Raw genomic sequence first — 20,717 nt, 5'->3', positions numbered from 1 at the left:
GAGGATAAAGAATATGTGCCGAAGTACTGTTGTATAGTCTGTCTACATGCGTTTGTGTTCCGATGTCCGTCGCTTGATGGGTCACGCCGCCGCCATAAAGATGCTAATTGTTAGCTCCTGTGCCTATGGAGCATTCCACTGTATGTTAGCACTAAGCTAACTTTGTAATTCTCTCATACCATAAATTGAAATTCAAAAACTTCAACCGAGGAATGCATTTTCTACATCCGCCGCACTGCACTCGGACCCGACGGCATAAAGTCAAACGAGTACCTGCTTTTGTCGCTTGCGCTCCAATTTGCATACGATGCGATCAAGCGCATCCCCACTAATGGACCCCCAGAAGCTTTTAAACGTGATTAATTGCAACCGTCGACTGCATAATTCATAATTACTAGATTGCATTAAAACTCATACGTTAAAAAAAAAAAAAAAATAGAAGGCCTCAAATAAAACGCGGGGTGTGCATTGCGTGTGTGTGTGTGTTGGGGGGGGGGGAGAGAGCGAGAGAGAGAGAAAGAGAGAGAGAGAGAGAGAGATCGCACTCATTGTGATGCACACGACATGCCCTCTTTCAGGCAGCAGCCATGCTTTGCAGCATTGCTCGCTCTCTCTTTCTCTCTCTCTCATCGGGAGCGTCAACATCCACAGCCGGGAATACATTTTTTAGCTTGTGGTAGTAGTTAACATGGGGGAGGGGGGGGGGGGCGAACGGACGGATAACCCGACGCTGCTCCGGTAAGTATCCCGCATCCTCCTCGGGTGCTTTTTATGTCAAGCCAAGTGCCACCGTGTGCGCATGTGCTGCTGCTGCACTTACCATTGTTATTGCGGCACGATAGCACAAATAGAGCCGGTCGGCTGCGTAGCCATGACGCCGATAAATGTTGAAGGACGAGAACGGGGACGGTTTGAAGTAGAGGAGGAGCTCCGGGAGAGGAGAGCGGGGCGGTGGGGGGGGGGGGGGGGGGAGCGGAGAACGCAGCCGGGCGGAGGTGAAAGGCGAGCGGCTACGATGGGACGAGGTGCGCCCCCCCCCCCCAACCCCCTCGATCAACCCCCCTTTTTTCCCCACTTCCACGATCCCCCCCCCGGTTCTGAAGTGGACGTCTTAAAATGGCGTTGCCCTTTGTTTGTGCAACCCCCCCACCACCCACCACCACCTTTTACACGCGCGCGCGAACTCACGCGCACGCCCATATCACCATCACTACCAATTGCGATCGTTTACTAATTAGGAGAGCTCACGGTCGAATTAGATTCTGCGAAAGCATTCATAAATAAATATGTTGAAATACATTGAATTTAAATGTATTTTGTGAAAATGATAAGCAGCAATTCTGCGCATGCGTAGCACGAGTGAGATGTTTTGTGCGTGCTTGTGTGCTTTTTTTTCCTGGTGGAAGAGAGCAACGTTGCGTAACAGGCGCACGGGCCCTTTTTTGGAAAAGGGGGGGGGGCTGACACACACGCAGGCACACATTCACGTGCACGCAGGCACACAAACATCCATTGCTTTAAAAAAAAATCGTCCATTCCCGTCGTCATTTTGGAGTTTCAAGGACACAGGGGTGATAGCTGGTGGATGATGGGTAATATAGAGGAACATCTGTTTGCCTAGTGACGTCATCGTCATCAGCACCCCCCCCCCCCAAGCCCTTCCTTCTCTCCCCCCTCCCTCCTTCCATCATCCCAATCCTCTCTTGCGCTGAAGGCAGATGCCTCATTTGTTTGGCCGGAGAGTGGCCATTAATCCCAAAGTCAGGAAGGAAGAAGGAGTTCAGCACGGCTCTCTTCTGGACTATATCGAGTTTCTTTTTTTGCGTCTGTGTGTGTTGATTTTGTTGTCTTTTTTTTTTGCGTCTGTGTGTGTTGATTTTGTTGTCTTTTTTTCTCTCCCCCCCCCCCCTCTAGGTGCAACATGAAGGAAAAATAGGACTTTTACTCTTTGCAAGGATCTTTTTTTTGCTTCTAAATTTTTTTCTCGGAGCAATGAAGCAAGATTCTTGTTTCTTTTTTTGGGGGGGGGGGATTGGAGTCGATGGCGAATGGAATGCAGCAAGAGGATCACTCTTTCACACACACACGCGCGCGCGCAGACAGACACACACACACGCACACACACACACACACACACATCCGGTCTGCGGGTTACGTCTCTCCGTGTTCACAGCGGACCTTGATTTAATGTCTTACAATTAAGGCACGCGGTGAATGCCAAGAGATGATCCTCCTCGTCTTCTATCGGAATGTATTTATGTCTTTACCTTTTCAAGACAAATAAATATGTTTTAAAAACAGTTTTTTTCCCTGTGTGTGTGCGCGCGCGCGCGCGCGCGTGTGTGTGTGAGAGATAGAGAAGGAGAAGGAGAGCTGTCCAGCCTGCGGTGCTGAAATCAGAGTCTTTTGTTTCACTCAGCACAAATGCCGACACTCTCCACTCCATCTCAGTAGCGCGGCTCAGCGTTCCACGTCCATAAAAGAAATTCCACTGTTTATTTTTTTTCAGTCTTACGGTCATTTAATATTCGAGTGCAGTGTCAGGTTTTTTTTTTTAAGTGTCATTGCTTTACAATTCATTTTACGTTTTACATGCACTGTGGAAGGTATTTTTTAAGCCGGGTTCAGTAAATTTTTATTTTTAAATTTGACATTAAAAAAATGTAGTTTAAAAAAAATAAAGTCGGGGAGGGTGACAGGATTTGGCCTCAGCGCGACCCCTGGTGGCGACGTGAGACGTTGCAGCATTCAGCTCGTCTTCAGGACGGGAAGTGATCAGAAGCGGTTGGGGGCGGCCGGAACAAGGATAAAGTCGTAGAGTTTCAAGAACAAGACTTGTTGCGATTTTGAAGGAACATAAGTAAGTATACATTGAGATGTATCGATATTTTTGAGGTATAACATTCCGAAAATCAAGTCTGAATGTTCGGAGATGAGTCGAAAAGGACACCTAATATTTCATCTGAAATCGTCGCATTTCCAGGAGTGAATTTAAAAATAGGACTATTTTGAGTTTCAACTTTATTCTTGCTTTCTCGATTTTTTTCCCCGTATAGTTGCTCTTTTTAATCACTAAAAAGATCATTCACTTAGTATGACCTCGTTGGAAAAATGCGACTTTGCTAGTTATATAAACAAAAGAAAAAATAAGATGCTATTTTAAAAATATTACGTCTTTAATTCTTAAATATGACTTGATTCCATGAGATTAAGAGTGCATTTTACTTATGGATTCTAACAAGATGAACGTTTTTGCCCCTTAAGAAATCAACTACAATTAGTATTTTCACTTTTTTCCCCCAAAAATTCATTTAAATAGTTTGTGATATTTTATTTATTTATTATTATTTAATGTATTTATATATTATATTTATATTATTTTTAACATGATCGCACAGCACAGAAAATACAGAAAAATAAATACATTATAAAAACTAGGCAAACGAAACACCTTTCGGCTCCTAGACTTTGATGTGGCCCTCAATGCAATTCTAAAAACTAACAACAACAACAACAACAAAGAAATCCGCAAAACAACAATTGACCTTGCATCATATTTATTCGGGAATTTAGGAATTAAACAAACAGAAAAAAAATCGTTGACCACCCCTGATATCAGCAATAACCTCCCCCTTAATTAACAGAACGAGTGTGAGGGAGGCCATCCAATCACGTCTTCCCTCAACTCATTTTCTGTTCATTTCCTCCAATTAAGAAAGCAATCAACAAGCAGACTGCAGAAAATGGCGTCGGAGGGAAAACAATTGCACTTCAATTAAAATCCACACCATTAAGACGAAGCGGAAGACGGACGGACGAGCGGAAACGCTGCAAGAATTTCAAGGAGCCGGATTTTAGGATGCTGCGTCACGATGACGTCAGGAATGACGTTCCGTGATCGTTTCCGCCCGGTGTAAAATAAATAAATAAATATTCCCCGGCAGCCGACGTCGCCAGCGCGGCAGCGCAATTTCCTGCGAGTAGGCCTACAGCGCCATCTCGTGGTATTAAAAGTGCTCAATACCACAAATTCAAAAGGCCTGAAACGTCGTCACTGAATTAATCGCTCCTGGGTTGGACCGTACCAAAGGCATTTTGTCAAAGATATTACAGTGTGGAATGTGAAGATGTCGACCGCAAGTGAGCAAAAGTTACACTTGGAACTCACTTTTTTTATGATGTAATTAAAAATTCAAAACTTGAGGTATACAGCCAAATAATTGTTGTTACTATTATTATTTTAGGAAAAATGGGATAATCTCTAGGCAATATTTGGGGGAGGGGGGGGAAAGGTGTCTTGAAAAGATACGGCCTCATCAAAGTTGTAGCATAAAGACAATGTTAGAATTTGCGGATTGTTCGTCGTTTTTTGTCAAACAAAAATGTGCAATATTTAATCAACTGGTGCCAATTCGGAAAAAGAACAATGCCATTTTCAGATGCGGTGACATTGAAAACACCCTACAACATTTTCTTGGGACCAAAATGTGCGTCGACCAGCGTAATTAGCTTGAGATGCTTCTTGCTAACGTTAGCTGAACTTGCCACGACACGAGACCGGGCTAGCTGAACAACATGTCAAATTACTTATATAAAATGCCATTTTCTTTTTCCTGAAAAAGACAATCACGTCAAAGAAAGTCATGAGAAAGTCCTAATCTCGCAGAGGACTGGCGCGAAAGCAGCGGAAGGAGTTACGAGGCAGGCGGAGAAAGTCTCGGGAACACCTTCATGGCCAATGGGCTCAGCCTAATGAGACAAGATGGGGCCGGGGCGCGACGGTGTGCGGCGGCCATTACAGCCTCGGCCTGTCAGCACTTTGGTAATGAGGACGGTGCGGCGACCGGACACCCGGCGAACATGAATATACATTAGTATGACATGACGCAAACTTAGTCAATGTGACCTCACACCACGGTTGACTTCAATGTAGCCTGAAAGCGCCCACACACACAAAATGAATTAATCCGTTCCAAGGTCAGTGTCATAAAACACTTGATTAACTGTACATGGGCTGCCTTTCTTTCTTCCCTCAGATACAGAGATCTTCAAACAACGAAGATGACCTCCTTCCTTGACGTCAAGAACCTGACTTCGTTTATTAGCAAAATGCTTGAAAAGCACACATATCTCCACAAGGGGGTGCTAATTACCCGGACGAAAGGAAAAACCAACCATTGCGGCCGCACATATCCGCATACCAGAAACTGCCAATCGAAAAGGCACAAACGCAACGCTGTATTACCTAATGGTAGCGAGTATTAGCACGATACCTTGAGTTTTCTGCGAGTCAGGAAAAGCCTCTTAGAACATCAAAACTTTAGTTGGGTTTAATCAGAGGTGGCAGGTGTGTGCTGACTCCCATTTAACATGAGCTCAGATGTGATTGATTTATTCTAAACGGACACATTCAAGTCATATGAGGGTGTGCGCACTTGTGCAACATCATTCTTTTCATTCTTTGCCTACTCAAAAATAATTACTTTTCTCCAATTGAGTTGTACGGATTATAATTCGCGGTAATGTTGGAATAAATTTTGGATTGATTCCATTTGTAAGACAAAAACCTAGCATTTGAACAAGGGGGCGTAGAATTTTGATAGCAATGTCATATCGACAGTCAGACGTTGCCTTCAGGGACGGTCTAAAATCAGAGCTCTTCGTACACAATTGAGCAACTGTTCCACGTCTATCGTTTTTCTTTTCTTTTTTTTTAATTACCAGGAAAAGTTACGGCCCACAAGAGAGCGTAAGGACACAAATTAATAATCGTTGCACATCTATCCATCTGTCAATCTCCCGAGCAATCAAGCTATCAATTCAATCCAATTGAGTTGTAGGACGCGTGATAGTCCACAAGATGGCGGAAGGACCACGAGTATGTTAGGATGCAATCTCGCCGTGGGTATCCTGACCACACACTGCGTAAGAAGACAATAGAAAAGTGGCGATTAAAAACACGCTAGCACTTGAAAATGAAATGCCACGTCGGAGAAATTTGTTGTTGTTGTTTTTTTTTTTAAACTTTGGTCGGTTTGCTTTTGTTGAGTGTTGAAGCGCAAGTCCAAGTTGTAGATTCGGAATGATGACCGGTTTGAAAATAACAGCGGAGGGTTAAAAAAGTGTTCGACATGGCGTAAATGGCGAGAATGAAAACGTTAAACTGACTTTGTTGGTGTGGGGTATAAATGGGCGAACCCTCTTTAATAAACCCCCCCTTCGGAAAATAACGGACAAACGAGAGGGAGATGAAGAAAAGCGAGAGAGAGAGAGACAGAGAGAGAGAGAGAGAGTCTCCTCCTCTTCCTCAGCATCTCCGCTGACAAGTGTGACAGCGTCAAACTCGCAGAGGGCAACGCCGGGGCGAGACGTGTTGTCAAGAGTTTCCCCCCCACCCCTCCCCTCCCACCGAGGCGCGCCATGGACCGGAGGCTCAACTTGAGCGGCGACATCTTCCACAAAACTCTGAGCGCCGTGTCGGGCAAGAAGATGCACGACCCGTACCGGGGCGGCGCGGAGCTACCCGCCCGCGAGCGCCAATCCTCGCCGGGTATGGGCTGCTTCGAGCGGGGCGACTCGGACCCCATGCAACCCGGAGGATTGGCCGGGGTACGGGCGGCGGCTCTGAGTTTGCCCACCGGCTCGCTGTGCATCAAGTACGGCGAGAACGCGTCGGCGGCCGCCGCGGCGGAGAGCAGCGGCGGCGAGCAGAGCCCGGACGACGACAGCGACGGCCGCTCGTGCAGCGACATGCTGCTGCTGGGCGAGCGCAAAGGCAAAGCGGAGGGCGGCAAGAAGAGCAAAGAGCAGAAGATACTGCGGCTCAACATCAACGCCCGCGAGCGGAGGCGCATGCACGACTTGAACGACGCGCTGGACGAACTCCGCGGCGTCATCCCGTACGCGCACAGCCCGTCCGTGCGGAAACTGTCCAAGATCGCCACGCTGCTGCTGGCTAAGAACTACATCCTCATGCAGGCGCAAGCGCTGGAGGAGATGCGCCGGCTGGTGGCTTACCTCAACCAGGGCCAGGCCATCTCCGCCGCGGCCATCCCGGGCACCACCGCGCTGGCCGCGCCGCCGCCCGGCCTGGGCGCTTACGAACCGCCGCCGCCACCCCCGCCGCCCGGCTACCCGGCCTTTCCCTCCAGCGCCGCCGGGGTGGCCGCCGCGTCCTCCTGCCCGGACAAGTGCGCCTTGTTCAACACGGCCGCATCCAGCTTGTGCAAACAGTGCACTGACAAGCCTTAACCCGGCCCCGCCTGAGGTTAGAGACTCCATACCGACACTTTTCTAACATTTACAGTCAATACTTGATCGTGTACATAAAAGCCGTCCTCGAAGTGCTGGTGTGAATGACTACATTGGACTTCTCTACGTGGAGATTTTTTTTTTAGGGGGGCCGGGGGGGGGATTTTTGGAGAGGTCGTGACAACTTTTTACCCCACTTTTGAGGGGGATCAAACCTGCCACCCACCCACCCCCATTTTGTTTTTGTTTTCTCGATGCGGAATGTCACAACAATTGAGTCATATTTATTATTATGTTGCAGGGACACTGTGAAACAATTCCACGTGTCTTTTTTTTTGTGGTCATGTATTCTATTGTCCATTGCACACGCTGGTCTTTTCCATTTGATGTTAATAGACGGGATGGTTGTCAGGTCGAGCTGTGTCGATAGACTCGAGTTATTCTTTGAGCAGAAGGCCCGTTTGTTTGTATTTGAGTGTTGGGGGGAGGGGGGGGGGGGTCGGGGAAAAAATAAGCTTTATTAAAATATTTTGAACAACAGAAACGACCGAAATGCTCATTCCTTGCCTTTAAAATTCTGAGAGGGTAAATTTCTAAACAGTTTAAAATGTAGAAATATATATATTTTTTGTATTAAGAACGCTTCTCATTTATTTGGCTTTTGTACGGACATTTTCTTTAGATTATTCAATCCTATTTCATCGATAAAATATTTTTAAATGGGAGAAGAGAATGTGCTATTTACGATGAAAAAAAAAAAAAAAAAAAAAAGCTTTTCAGCCGCGTGCCATAAAAACGATTTCAGCACCGCGGACAGCGTCGTCGTCTGATTTTTTCGGATTTGTGAAAGACAAAAGTGGGAATTTGGTGATTTAAAAATCTGATTCGAGTGAATATGGCACGGCCGTGTTAACAATGAGAGGCTTTGAGTTTGTGATAAGCAATTTGGACAACAGGGCCCGCCGATGCGTCCCACTTAATCCCGTCACGCTCCCTCCTTTCTTCCTTAACACTTTGAGAAACACCATTTTTTTCCAAAGTACACACACACACGCACACACACACAAAATCCTTTTTACTTCAGCGTTTAAAAAAATTAAAACGACAGGAGCGTTTTACCCGTGCTAATATTTACATTATAGACCGGAAGAGATGATTCCCTGGAGGGAGAAATGGAGCCAAGTGTGTGTGAGTGTGTGTGTGTGTGTTGCTTGATTGGCATAACTGTAGGTACGTGTGCTCTGATGTGTTTCGAATTGGCCCTTACTAAGAAGAAAGTCTTGGGCCCAAGTGTTCATTTAAAAACAAGTTAGAGGTTTTATTCCTAAAAAAAATAAATAAATAAATAAATAAAGCATATGGTGTAAGAAAAAAAAAGACATTTGACTTCAAAACAGGAAAATAAAATGAAAATCGATTGCAGGAAAGTCTTTGAAAACTGCTCATAAGCAAACATTTCCAGATGATGCGCCAAAGTTGCGTAAATAAAGTGAGTGTTTTTTTCCAAATACCGACCCTTATAAAGTCACAATATTATGAAGACAAACAGCATATTTTCAAAGATGAAGTCATAAAATATCAAGAAAAAAAATCAAAGAAAATACAAAAAGATGACGTTCTACTTTTTTTTGTGGGTCCAATTGACCTTTTTGAAAACTTTTAAAGTTGAGGATAAAAGTATTCTCCTGCTTCCTCACACACCTGACAACAAATTTTTGGTAGGAATGATTGCGAACGGCTACCAGTTTGATCCACACATCTGAAATAACAAATTTTGCTTTCGTGATATTCTCAATCATTTTAATGATCGCGTGAGTCATGAAACATTTCAGTGGGCAATCATTTCCGCAAATATCCGCATGTAAATGATCACTTTGACAACATTCCCCGGAAAGCACAATGTCCCACCACTAGACGAAGATTATTGACTGTACATTTCAAGCTGCGTTTGTATGGACTAAACACATGAAACAACTGCAAATTAGACTGAATCCGAAACCCAACTCGCACAAAAAAATAGCCCCAAGCAAGCAAATTAACAATATGGCGTCACTTATACAGAAGTGAAATTTTACATAACATCCATCCATCCATACAGCCATTTTCCCACTAGGGACAATTTGGAGTGTTCAATCAGCCTGCCATGCATGTTTCTGGAATGTGGGAGGAAACCGAAGTACCCGGAGAAACCCCACGCAGGCCCGGGGAGAACATGCAAACTCCAAACAGGGAGGCCGGAGCCGGAATTGAACCCGGTATTTCTGCACCGTGAGGTCGACGCGCTAACCACCGGAGCACCGGGCTGCCCATTTTACATCACATTTAGTCGCAATTTTTCTAGTGATCCCAGTCATTTTCAACCAAGGTGCCGTGAGGTGTCAAACTATTCACACAAAGGATGGAGCAACACATGTAGACAAACGATAGTGTAATACTGTCAGGCATATATTCTTCATCCTCTAGGAAAAGCATTGCAATATTATTGTAGCTGACAGAGGCACTGAGAGTAATGTTGCCTCGGGTCGTCTTTACCCCAAGATCAGAAATCAGGGCCTATCACGTGATTTTTCCGCCGATCAGCATTGAATGAGAAAGTTACAGTTACTCAAAATCAAAAGACTTGGATTTGGGCTCACATCCAAGACTCAATGACTCCATCTTGAACCACGCCTGATAATACCCCGAAAGCAAGCGCAAAGGTTTTTTCTTTTTCTTTTTATACCCGCTATAAAATGTCCAATTTAACATATCCTATTGGTAGAAGAAAAAAAGGGATGATAAAGACCAAATCTACATACAGCGCATGGAATTGAAATGTCCTATCAGCGATGAGGGACATCCTGGCCGTGTGGCAGGGAGGAAAATAGCAACGCAAAGATATATGGTGAGGAGATATATGTGGCGGCATGGCGCCGGGCGGTGATTTAGCGAATGACACCCAACCGTGAGCCATGTATTGCGTTGCCTCGTAAAAAAATACACAAGCTGAGCGTTTACACGTTGGGCGCATTCAATTCATGTCTGTTCCTTATCGGGTATTCATGTTTTGAAGTTGACCCGAGGCACGTCATCCGGTTTCCAATTAATCCTGGACGAGTAGGATCCAAATGTAACATTGCAAAAGTGTCCACATCCGCCGATAAATGGGGATGTGGCCGAGTTCTGAATGAACCGATCACGATTCGGTGCACACCTGCTCTCCCATCATGTCTCAGATTAACTCCAAATAAAGATCATATGTTCTCGTAAGCTTTTTCAGACTTTTTTTTTTTTGTGTTTTGTTGACTAGCAAAAGCCCGACTATGTTGCTACGTTGAACAGTTTATATAATTCCTTCCCACCAGGTCAATCCGAAGAAAAACAGCCCTGTGTTAGGGTGGAGGGAATTCGGACAACTTCTGCGACAACGCTAGCAAAAATGTCAGGAAAAGCCTACTAGAACACCTAAACCTTCAACGGCTGTTTAAATGGTGGCAGGTGTGCGCTGACTCCCGTTTTTTTTAAATACGCCTTTGAATGCGATTCAGTCATTTTGGAACATTTTGATTTATCCTATTTTTTTTTATTTAAACATGAAAAAAAAGATACTTTTTAGACTCATTTTACCAGCCTTATAACATACTTATTTTTATGATGTGGATATAAACACACTAAAAGGTTCGTTTGTAAGCGTACGAAGCTTTAATTAGCAACATCCCATTAACTTCCCACTGCTCGCTTTCGCGTTGCCGCCATTTAGCTGCCCATTCGAGACAATTGCGCGACTGACTCATTTCAAACGTGTTTTCATAATGAGCAACTAATCTACTAATATGTGAGGTCAGGTAAACATATGGTGTTTTTCTCAGGGGGCGGGTATGGGGGTGGGGGGGCACAGTACGATAAATAACGCACGATTATCCGCTCCGTAGGAAATGCGATTGTTGGGTGACATCTCAAAATATTCCATTTGCAACCATATTAATCAGATGAAAATCCCCTAATCCTTGTTTACTCTTTGTGCTGTAATCGGATGCGCTTTTATTCCGGCGGGATTAAAATGTGTCATAGCAGTAGAGTGCAGTCACTTGTGGGGTCAAAACAGCACGGTGGAGCGAACCCCCCCCCCCCCCCCCCCCCCAAAACAACAAAAACACGACAAATGGTGATTTGCTCTTTGAAATAGTTGGTAAACTCATTATTTTCAGAGTGATAACCCATAAATGGATAAAAGAAATTTGATTGAAAAGAAAAATGGTTTTAAAATCTGGGGTTGACACTATCAATGCAGCAGTAGCATTAGCAAAAAAAAAAATGTAACATCATTTGTCCGTCTATTTTGTTTTATTCCATTTTTTACCCCACTGCAAGATTGATGCTAGTTTTGTTAGCCCGTATATGGCTTTTTGCATTGTGTGTTAGCATTAAGCTAGTGGACAATGTGGTTCGGTTCACGGGAGATATGGACCAAGCTGGGGAATGAATGAATGAACGAATAAATTGAATGATTTTAAAAAATCAGTGTACGGCATGTGTCAGTTAAAACGCATTGAAAAAAAATAAGTATCCCTAAATTTCTTTAAAAATAGGGATAAGCCTTTTTCACGTAAAAACGTTTTAAGGTTCATTTGCCTTTATTTGATCATAAATCGAAACCACCAGACCAAAACATTTATGTAAAATAAATCTGATATTGTTTATTGTAATAAAGATCAACTTATCGCTTGTGGTGTTTAAACAAAAAAAACCCTTGGAAGAGAACCTTGGAGAAAAAATAAATCACACCATAAATCGTAATCGCAATATTTAAGTAAAGATTATTTTTCCAAAATCATCACTATCGCTACTATGTACGGGAGCACGTGTGAGAAGGTCGGTTGGGACGGGGGGAGGAGTGGGTGTCACTTAGCCTGATCAATATGCAGATGGCGACCCGCTCAGAGTTCATTAATGCTGAAGCGAGGTGGATTTCATCTCCTGTCTGTGATGTTCATTAACTTCGGCCTCCGCGTTGAAATAAAGACACGATGATGACACAATAACGGTGGGAGTCGCTCGCGCGCACACACAGACAAGACCTGACCAATGGAGAGCCCGAGGGGCCATAATGCATCCGCAGGCGTGCCAGGTTATGACGCTGACATGGTCTTGTTTACACGTCCAAAAGTGCCCATCAACTGATCGCCCGACACGTTTTTGACGAGAATGTAATCTCGAGATTAAGACGCATTACCGACAAGGTCAATAACGCCAGGAATGGACAAATAAAAAATGACAAATAGAGCTCGAGGACCTCCGCCAAGGCTTAAAACGTGAGCAAATAGCTAAAAACCATCAAAATACAGCGATCTCATCGACTGCATTTTTATGATATCACAAAATGACTAAACATCATTGATCATTATGCAGAAATGCCTGAATTTGTGAAAATGTATCCTTAAAATTGTCTCTAAAAAAATAAAGATAAGTGTCCACATAAACATAAAACAGAGAGACTGACTTACATTTTCATTAAATAATAACATTATAGCATTTCCTTCGAAAAGCCTGCGAATGTTACCCACTAACAAAGAATGAAAGAAAGAAAAAAAAATCAAATCAAATACCGGCTAGCATATAGCATCGATATGGCGATGTAACAACACTAATAGTGCAGCAACACACGTAGACAGACAATATATAGTACAGTAATATACAGAGTCTAGAATGGATTAATAGTATTCATTTCAATAAGTGAAGATGATTCGACATATTATAAAAGTATTTTGACTAAGGCCTGACCAAATACGAATCAAATTACAATAACCCCTTAATCATTACGGAGGCCACCTCTGAATTGTCGCTCTTCCGTCTGTAAAATTGTTATTTCCAGGATTCTCTACATTTTGCCGAAACGAAACCAACCACACCTTTTACAATTTAACCCCAATGAAATGAAAGAAACGCAAAAGTATGAAAACAGATCGTGGTTTAGCGTATCCTAGCTTAGCCGGCTAGTGGCGGCTCCATTGTCGCGCCACCAGCGCAGGGATTTAACAGCCATGAATGCCAAGCAAGGGGAAAGGCGAGCCAGGCCGAGCGTAACCGTGGCGGCGCAACGTCCTTGGCTCCTCGTCGGCCTTCACCTCGCACCCCCCACCTCGCTCACCCCGCGCGGTGAATTTTATGGCTAATTTCCGGCAATTTATCCTGGCACTTTTCCGAAGAGACATTCCTGCGGGAATAATGTGCATAATTTGCATAAATCATTCTGATAGAATGCATATCAGCGTGTATGACTCCACCCCGCCTCCCCCCCGTACACACTCCTCGTCTGACGCGCCGGCGTTTACTTTGTAATCAAAACTGACTCCAAAGCAGGAAGGGGTCGAGGGAGGGAGGGGGGGGGTATCGTTTCGGTGAGTAATTATAATGAATGCAGAGTTTCTGAGACAAAACAATAACTCTATTCTCCTCAAAAATGTTCTTTGGTTATTCCTTTGTCTGAGGGCAAACAACAGTCTACAGCACAGGTGTCAAAATCAAAGCCCCGGGGGCCAGATCTGGCCCGTCACACCATTTTATGTGGCCCGCGAAAGCAAATCAAGCACATCAATTTCCATAATGCTTGCTGAAGTCTGAACCAAAATTTCAAAATGTCATATGTAATCCACAATATGTAATACGTGGAGGGGACTAAACATTTATATGGTTTCCCGAAAGAAACGGCGTTCCAAGGGAAACCAGAACTACAATGTGGCCCACGACAAAAATGAGTTTGACCCCCTGGTCTACAGTCATACAATTTCGTATCACAATGAGAGTTGTTTTTAGGGTGGAAGAAAATAAACACTGGGAAAACACAGAAGTTGTCTTTTTTTTTTTTTTTTTTTTAAATCAGAAAGGTGCACCTGGAGAAGACAATGCGGGGTTCGGCACGAAAAGGTCTGCTGACTACAATTTTACAATCGAGGATTTTTTTTTTTTTGCAGCAGGGATGAGTGAGTTTAAAAAAACAACAACAAAAAAGCCCCAACTATTATAACCTTGGTCAGAAGTCGAGCAAGATTACCGTCCCCCCCCCCCCTTTTTTTTTTCGGGTGTGTGTGTGTGTGTGTGCAAACGCAGCAGCCATCTCTGGTTGTGCGCTCTGCACTCTCCCGCCGTATCGCCGCTGACAAGTGGACAGCTGTCTGCCGGGTGGATGTTAATCACAATAATGCAGGGCGGGCTAATCAAGACTCTGATGGCGCGCTAAATGGCACACCCCGGCGTACGCGCCCAAACCAGTCGCTTGTGGAGGGATCCACGCGAGAGCCCCCGCCCACCCCCCATTGGAGAGGGTGGGCCATGGCCATGATGATGAGGCGGGTGCACAGCCAGCCAGACAATAATTACTCTTTGACTGCGCTGGCATTAGGAGTCAGTCAAAGCAGATTAATTTCGACTGATAGCATTGGTACCTCCTAAATGCAGATTCTCCTAATAAGAGTGAAATTGCAGAGAGCGGCCGGCTTCTTTGTTGGCCTTACGCGAAGAGACAAGGTCTTATTCTTTTGCATAAATGCCCGGTTGTCCCCTCCGGAATATCACCGGCGACATTAGCACGCAAACGCGTCTTGTCTGAAGCCTGCGCCGGCCGGGGCCCCTTTCGCTAAATAACCCGAGAATTAGCCCGAGCGCAGAAGACGGCATCCGTTTGTGTGCTTAGGCCGAGCAAACAAGCCAATTTGCGGCACGCCGAGGGAGCGGCTAATCGACGCAAACGTATTCCCCTCCGTCTTTCTACACCTGCGGGATAACATGCTAGAGGTCTGCGCCGGTAGCTTTCAATTACAGTTATCCAATTTGGGAATTGGAAGTTGTCCTCCTCGACTAATACGGCGACTGCCGTCTTGCTTATGCGAAAACTACAACTGTATGCATGTCACGGCGGTTAACTTTTCCACGAAGTAGAGGTTGATTTGTATACTTCTTCGTCGACCATTTAGAAGACAAAGAAGAAGAAGAATGGTCGTCATGGCAACAAGCTTTCGGTTTCCACGACAAGGGTTTACTGGGCCAAAAGATGCGTTGTACGTTAAGCTACAATACGATGAAGGATTCTGGTTAAGGTAAGCCATTTTAAACTAAAAAGAATAACTCACGTAGTTACTAAGCCTCATGTGCTGCCGCTCATATTCAATTCTGAACACAGCCTCGAGTAAGCAGCTCATGCTTCAACCGTCTGCTGTCCGTGACGCACAGGGCTCCGCAACTCCATTTTTTTTTTGCGGCACTCTAAATAACTGAACGGCTCGCTCCGAGTTTGCGATCGATCTCGTAAGTGTCTTTCCGAAAGCTGAACGTTAGCCTGTCCACATGCTGGCGAGCGCCTGGGCATCAGTTCTGGGCGCAGCAGCTCGTGTAGGAAAACAAGACGTCTCGCCACGCTGCCAAAATTGGGCTAAAATGCCCTCCCAGCTGACAAAGAAAGAGAACGTGACTGTACACCGAAAGAGGTCAGGTCTGACCTTATTTTAGAGTCATGGGTGAAAGACAGAAAAAATATTATGTATTAAGATAGTATATAGTCATATATTACTCAACAAAATAAAAAGCATGTAAACAGGCGAATGACGACTACAAAGTAATGAACGTTACCGTCAAAAATGTTCCATGTTCATCTTTCGAGAAACATCCTGGTCATTCTTTCCTAGCGCGGCCGACTATGATCGACTAGCCAAAGTGACACCCAGCGACAGCACTCGTCAGAACAGACACAAAATGGCCGCCCGATGCCAAAACTCATCTTGGCTTTCACTTCACATCAGACCAAAGCTCCTGGCAGGGAGTCTTTCCAGTGAATCCACAGATTAAAAACATTTTAAAATCACAAAAAGGGATTTTTCAACTTTTCCTTTGTTGTATTACCCTCTCAGAGTACGCGATCTCGCACTATGAATTGTGGGTAATTTTCTGGGCAGCGCTTTCAAGGTCACGTACTTGGCTGAACGAGAGACGCGCTTTGACTTGTGTCATCTTTTTGAGCCTGGGAGCCAAAGAACATGATGGAATCAAATAATGAGAGTGCAAAAGGCGGCGATGAGCACGACTTAGCGCCTTGATGAGGCTAATTAAAACATGCCAGGACGCGAGGGCCCCCACCAAGGATCAGCGGGTGCTAATGGGTACCGCATAGGCCCGCGGATTTTATGTCATGAAAACGTCGCGGCCATCGGAGAAAACCAGGCAAGGATTTGGCCGCGTCAGCAAATGGAAATTGGGCCACATTCAATTAAGCTAAAGACTTTTTGCACAATAAAAAACATTTTATTATTGGACAATTAACAGGACGGCTCTGCGGTCGAAGGTCACACGTTCTGGTGGTATTGGCTAACGTCCTTTAATGGGAAACCAGGCCGCTTCCAATTTCAGATGCTCACGAGATGTTTAGTCATGACTTGAGGCTCGATTTATTAAATCCCTTGTGACTAATTCAAATTCTGTTTTTCTTATACAACTGTGACAGATGAAATAAAAATACATGACTTAAAATGTTTGGCTACATTATTAAGCATCTTTGTCTCAACGTAGAGTTTGAATTATTTTACTGTGAAGTGTGTTGTTTACATTGTTTCGGATATTAATGACGTTGTGAATGGTAAATTCTACACCGACAGCAGTTAGCACAGCAAAAGTCCTGCAAAGAGTTGGCCAAATTAGCACAGCTAACGTCGCCTAGAAAAGGATGCTAACAAATGCTAACTGACAGCAGTTATCGCAACAAAAGCCCCACGAAGAGTTGGCAAAATTAGCACAGCTAAACGTCGCCTAGCAAAGGATGCTAACAAATGCTAACCAACAACAGTTAGCACAACAAAAGGTCCTCAAAGAGTTAGTCCAATTAGCACAACTAACGTCGACTAGCAAAGAATGTTAACAAATGCTAACGTCTTGAATCGCTCTTTCCAAACATATTTTTCGCAACATTTGCACTCCGCCCTAAACATGAATTGACTTACTTTACTTTACAGAGCGTTTAAATGTCATTGGACCTCGAGACTTTAACTCTGGGACATGATTCCAAATCATTTAAAAGGTATTTACCCCAAATTTTAAAAAGTTACGTTGCTTTGAAAGGTTTCCCGTTGGGTTTGATTTTATCATCCCATCCATAATCAAGACATTTGAAAACAGGCTTGCGTCCGTAAGTCAATTCGCATTTGTGTTTAACCGAGCTTCAGTTCTAACATCCAACCTGCCTTATGGTGCAGAAAAAAAAAAGCCACGGCGTGGAAATGACAACGCTGATAGGCTATAAAAGCACTTAATGACCCCGTCGCTCACCTCCCTGACTGTCGCTTACGGCTCCGCTTCACAATTCGTCACCTCCTCAAGTCAAGAGACAAATGTCGTCGCTTGGAAACGCCGCTCAACCAAACAAGAAATTAAATTGTCCAAGGGAAACTTACAACTTTATTCTGGCGATATTATGACTTTTTCTTTAAAAATTAACATATTCTAGTCAACATTTTTTCCTTATAAAATGATGACTTTACTCTCACAAAAACGAGAACCTAATCTCGCAATGTTATGACATTTTACAAAAATTATCATAAAAATAATAATCCAAATCATTGTAGGAAGATTACAAACATTTTTTCCCCCCAAAAGTTACAATTCCTGATTTCAAGTGTTTCCCCCGCCCCCCCCCCCCGCTTTATTCTCCTAAACAACAATGGTAAATTCCAACTTGATTCGAGTAAGATTAGAGGAAACAAAATTATTGTAAAATTACAACTATTCTCTCAAGGTAACAACTTTTTTTCCCATCATATTTTTACGGGAAAAAAATAGTTTGTTGTAAAAAAAAAATTGTTTATTGCATGATGCCAACTTCAAAAAATACAGATTTCAGCAGTATCCTGACTTTTTGACCTTCCAAAAATTGGGACTGAACCTGTCTCAAAAAAACGTTTTCTCACCTTTTCTTGAAAAATTCTGACAACCCCCCCCCCCCCCCCGAATTCAAACATTCTCATTAAATTATTTTTTTCTTTGATACCAAATCTAATTTGTTCTAAAAAAAAAAAAAAGCATCTATTGTTGTAAGACCGCAACTTTATTTGTTTGTTTTTTCCTGTCATTCTTCCATGCAAGCAGCGGCGAGATGAAAAATGTGAAAACTGTGATGTCGCAACGACGTGAGATTTTGTCCGCCACTCCCGGCGGGTTTGTTTGATCTGTCACATTTTTAATGACCTTTCCGGAGGCGAACCCCAAATTTGCATGCTGGCGTAATGAAAAAAGGTAAGAGCCCAGCATATTTCAGCGGGCCTGTCAAACTCACTCACGCCCCTCGCCAGAGCGTTCGGGGAACTTCATTCCTGCCGACGTGCGTTCTCACGGCCGAGCGGAACAAAATTAGCAAAGTGTTTGGCCATGTTGATAGACACGGGGCTTGTTTTGCCTTGAACGTGAAGTCTCCTTGAAAGTTTCATCCATCCATCCATCATTCCTAGGAACAATTTAGAGTGTTCCATTAGCCTTCCATGTTTTTTTGAATGTGGGAGGTAACCGGAGTTCCCAGAGAAAACCCACGCATGCACAGGGAGAACATGCAAACTCCACACAGTGAAGGCCGGAATCGAACCCTGAACTTCTGCGCTGTGAGGCAGACGCACTAAGCAGGCGAGCACCGTGCCGCCTTCCTGGAAGGTTTCGTTCTTGGAAAAAATAAAAATAAAATACTCTCATAATATAATAAACATGGCTTGACTATGGGATTATTGCAACAAATTATTAGTATTATTAGTGAAAAATGTAATTGGAAAAAAGTTACAAAAATGAAGGCTCTTAACCCTTTCGTGCACCCTGTAACGCGATAATATGATAAGCTGTCCCTGAAAGGGTGAAAATATGATTCTTGGAAAATCCAACCATATTCACAAAGAGTATTAATACAGTAAATATGGATTTATTTTTTATTATTCCGACTGTATTCTCATAACATGTATTTTTTTCTCAAATAAATACGATTGAAAAAAAAAACACTTAAAAAAATTCGCTGTTCATAATTATTTTTTGAATGTTTTTTTTTTTGTGGAGCTTTTGTGACACAATACTTATTTGTTATCTCGCACTGAACAAATATCCTGTCTAAAAAAAAAAAAAAAAAAAAGTATTCCTTAAACTAAAAGCTAAATTTGAAAAACAGCAGTTAAAATTACATGAAAACCTACGATAATGAAAAATCCAGTGAATGGCTAACAACGAACAACAAAATTCCTGAGGGGTTCCGCATTGCTTCACCCGCGCAAAGCGTTAGCATCAACACGTAATCTTTTGGCGTCCCCTTTTTGGGATCTTAACCGATCCGGCCCATCGACGGTGGCTCGTTCCCATTTTTTCCATTGAACGTGAACCCTTCTTGAAAGTCCCCATTTTGCAGCAGCCTTTTATATAACAGCGAGCTTGTTAGGAAGATTTGGTGGGGCCCACTGACAGCGACGCGCGCCGAGCCTTGGCAGAGGTGACACGTGGGACGCGCGAGTCCGCTTGCCCCACCGCGCGAGAGCAATTAAGAGACGTGGCTTCCCCCGGACAGGTCTGGACTTGGCCGCGCGGAGGACGGAGAAGTGGACTCCGGACTCGTTATTGACGTGACACGCGTGTCCCACGCGGCCTCTCCGAGTGACAATCAAAAGAGTCGCGGCGGTAATCGGCGACATAACGCGCGAGAGTCAGCACGTCACAATGGATTTTCCCGAGAGAACCCATTTAAAAAAAAAAAACGAAGTTACTACAAGGCAGCAGAGCGCACTGGTTAATTAGCAGTGTCACTTTAACTAATTTTTACAGCTAAACATAATGAGTTCAGTCTATTAATTAATATAATCACCCACTACGGCGCTGGCCCGATTTCACGCGCCATGTTACAAATTTGTTTCCAGGGACGATTTCTGCGCTAACGATGTCGTAATTAAAAGGATGGGAGGCTGGCGCTTGTTCTCGCCGTCTTTGTGTCACGTCTAATAGCGTGGCAAAGTAAACCTCTCAATAGACCCGCACGGCGAGCCAACCTGGAAATGAAATCCAGTTTTTAAAAAGGGGACGTGCCAGAATGGTGGCATCGTGACTCCCGGCAAAATGGAAATAATTACCTTGCACTTCTTTTTGGGAAATTTTTGGAATACATTTCAAATGACATAATCACACACATTCATTCATTCTTGTATGTTGACGATTTTATCGCCGTAAAATTCCGACTTTTTTTCCCCTCTTGCGATTACTTCCTTGTGTAATGTGACTTTTTTTTCTTGGACAATTATTTTATTCTCACAAGATTACACTTTTTTTTCCTCCGCCACGACGAGTATAGCCACAAAGCATCATCATTCTTAAAACATACAATTTTCTAATTTTGTAGTCTCATAAGATCGAGACTGATTTCTTCGAAATGATAAAAAATCGTGCTTGTGATTTCCCCCCCCCCCCCCCAGAGACTCATTACGGCTTTAAATTGC

General features: G+C 43.8%; 1 protein-coding gene across 1 annotated transcript; it reads left to right on the top strand.

The window, feature by feature from the left end:
• The first annotated feature begins 572 nt into the window (after positions 1-572).
• Positions 573-7,728, top strand: bhlhe22 (basic helix-loop-helix family, member e22). Its single transcript, XM_086102579.1, has 3 exons — positions 573-738; positions 1,915-2,860; positions 5,037-7,728. The coding sequence occupies exon 3, from the start codon at positions 6,421-6,423 to the stop codon at positions 7,249-7,251; it is 831 nt and encodes a 276-aa protein (XP_085958705.1). The 5' UTR covers positions 573-738; positions 1,915-2,860; positions 5,037-6,420; the 3' UTR covers positions 7,252-7,728.
• The last annotated feature ends 12,989 nt before the right edge of the window (positions 7,729-20,717 follow it).

The sequence above is a fragment of the Hippocampus guttulatus genome, chromosome 21 (genome assembly GCF_054856545.1).
Source record: "Hippocampus guttulatus isolate MCC_2025c chromosome 21, RoL_Hgut_1.0, whole genome shotgun sequence".
Lineage (NCBI taxonomy): Eukaryota > Metazoa > Chordata > Actinopteri > Syngnathiformes > Syngnathidae > Hippocampus > Hippocampus guttulatus.
This window is presented reverse-complemented; position numbering and strand designations above follow the sequence as displayed.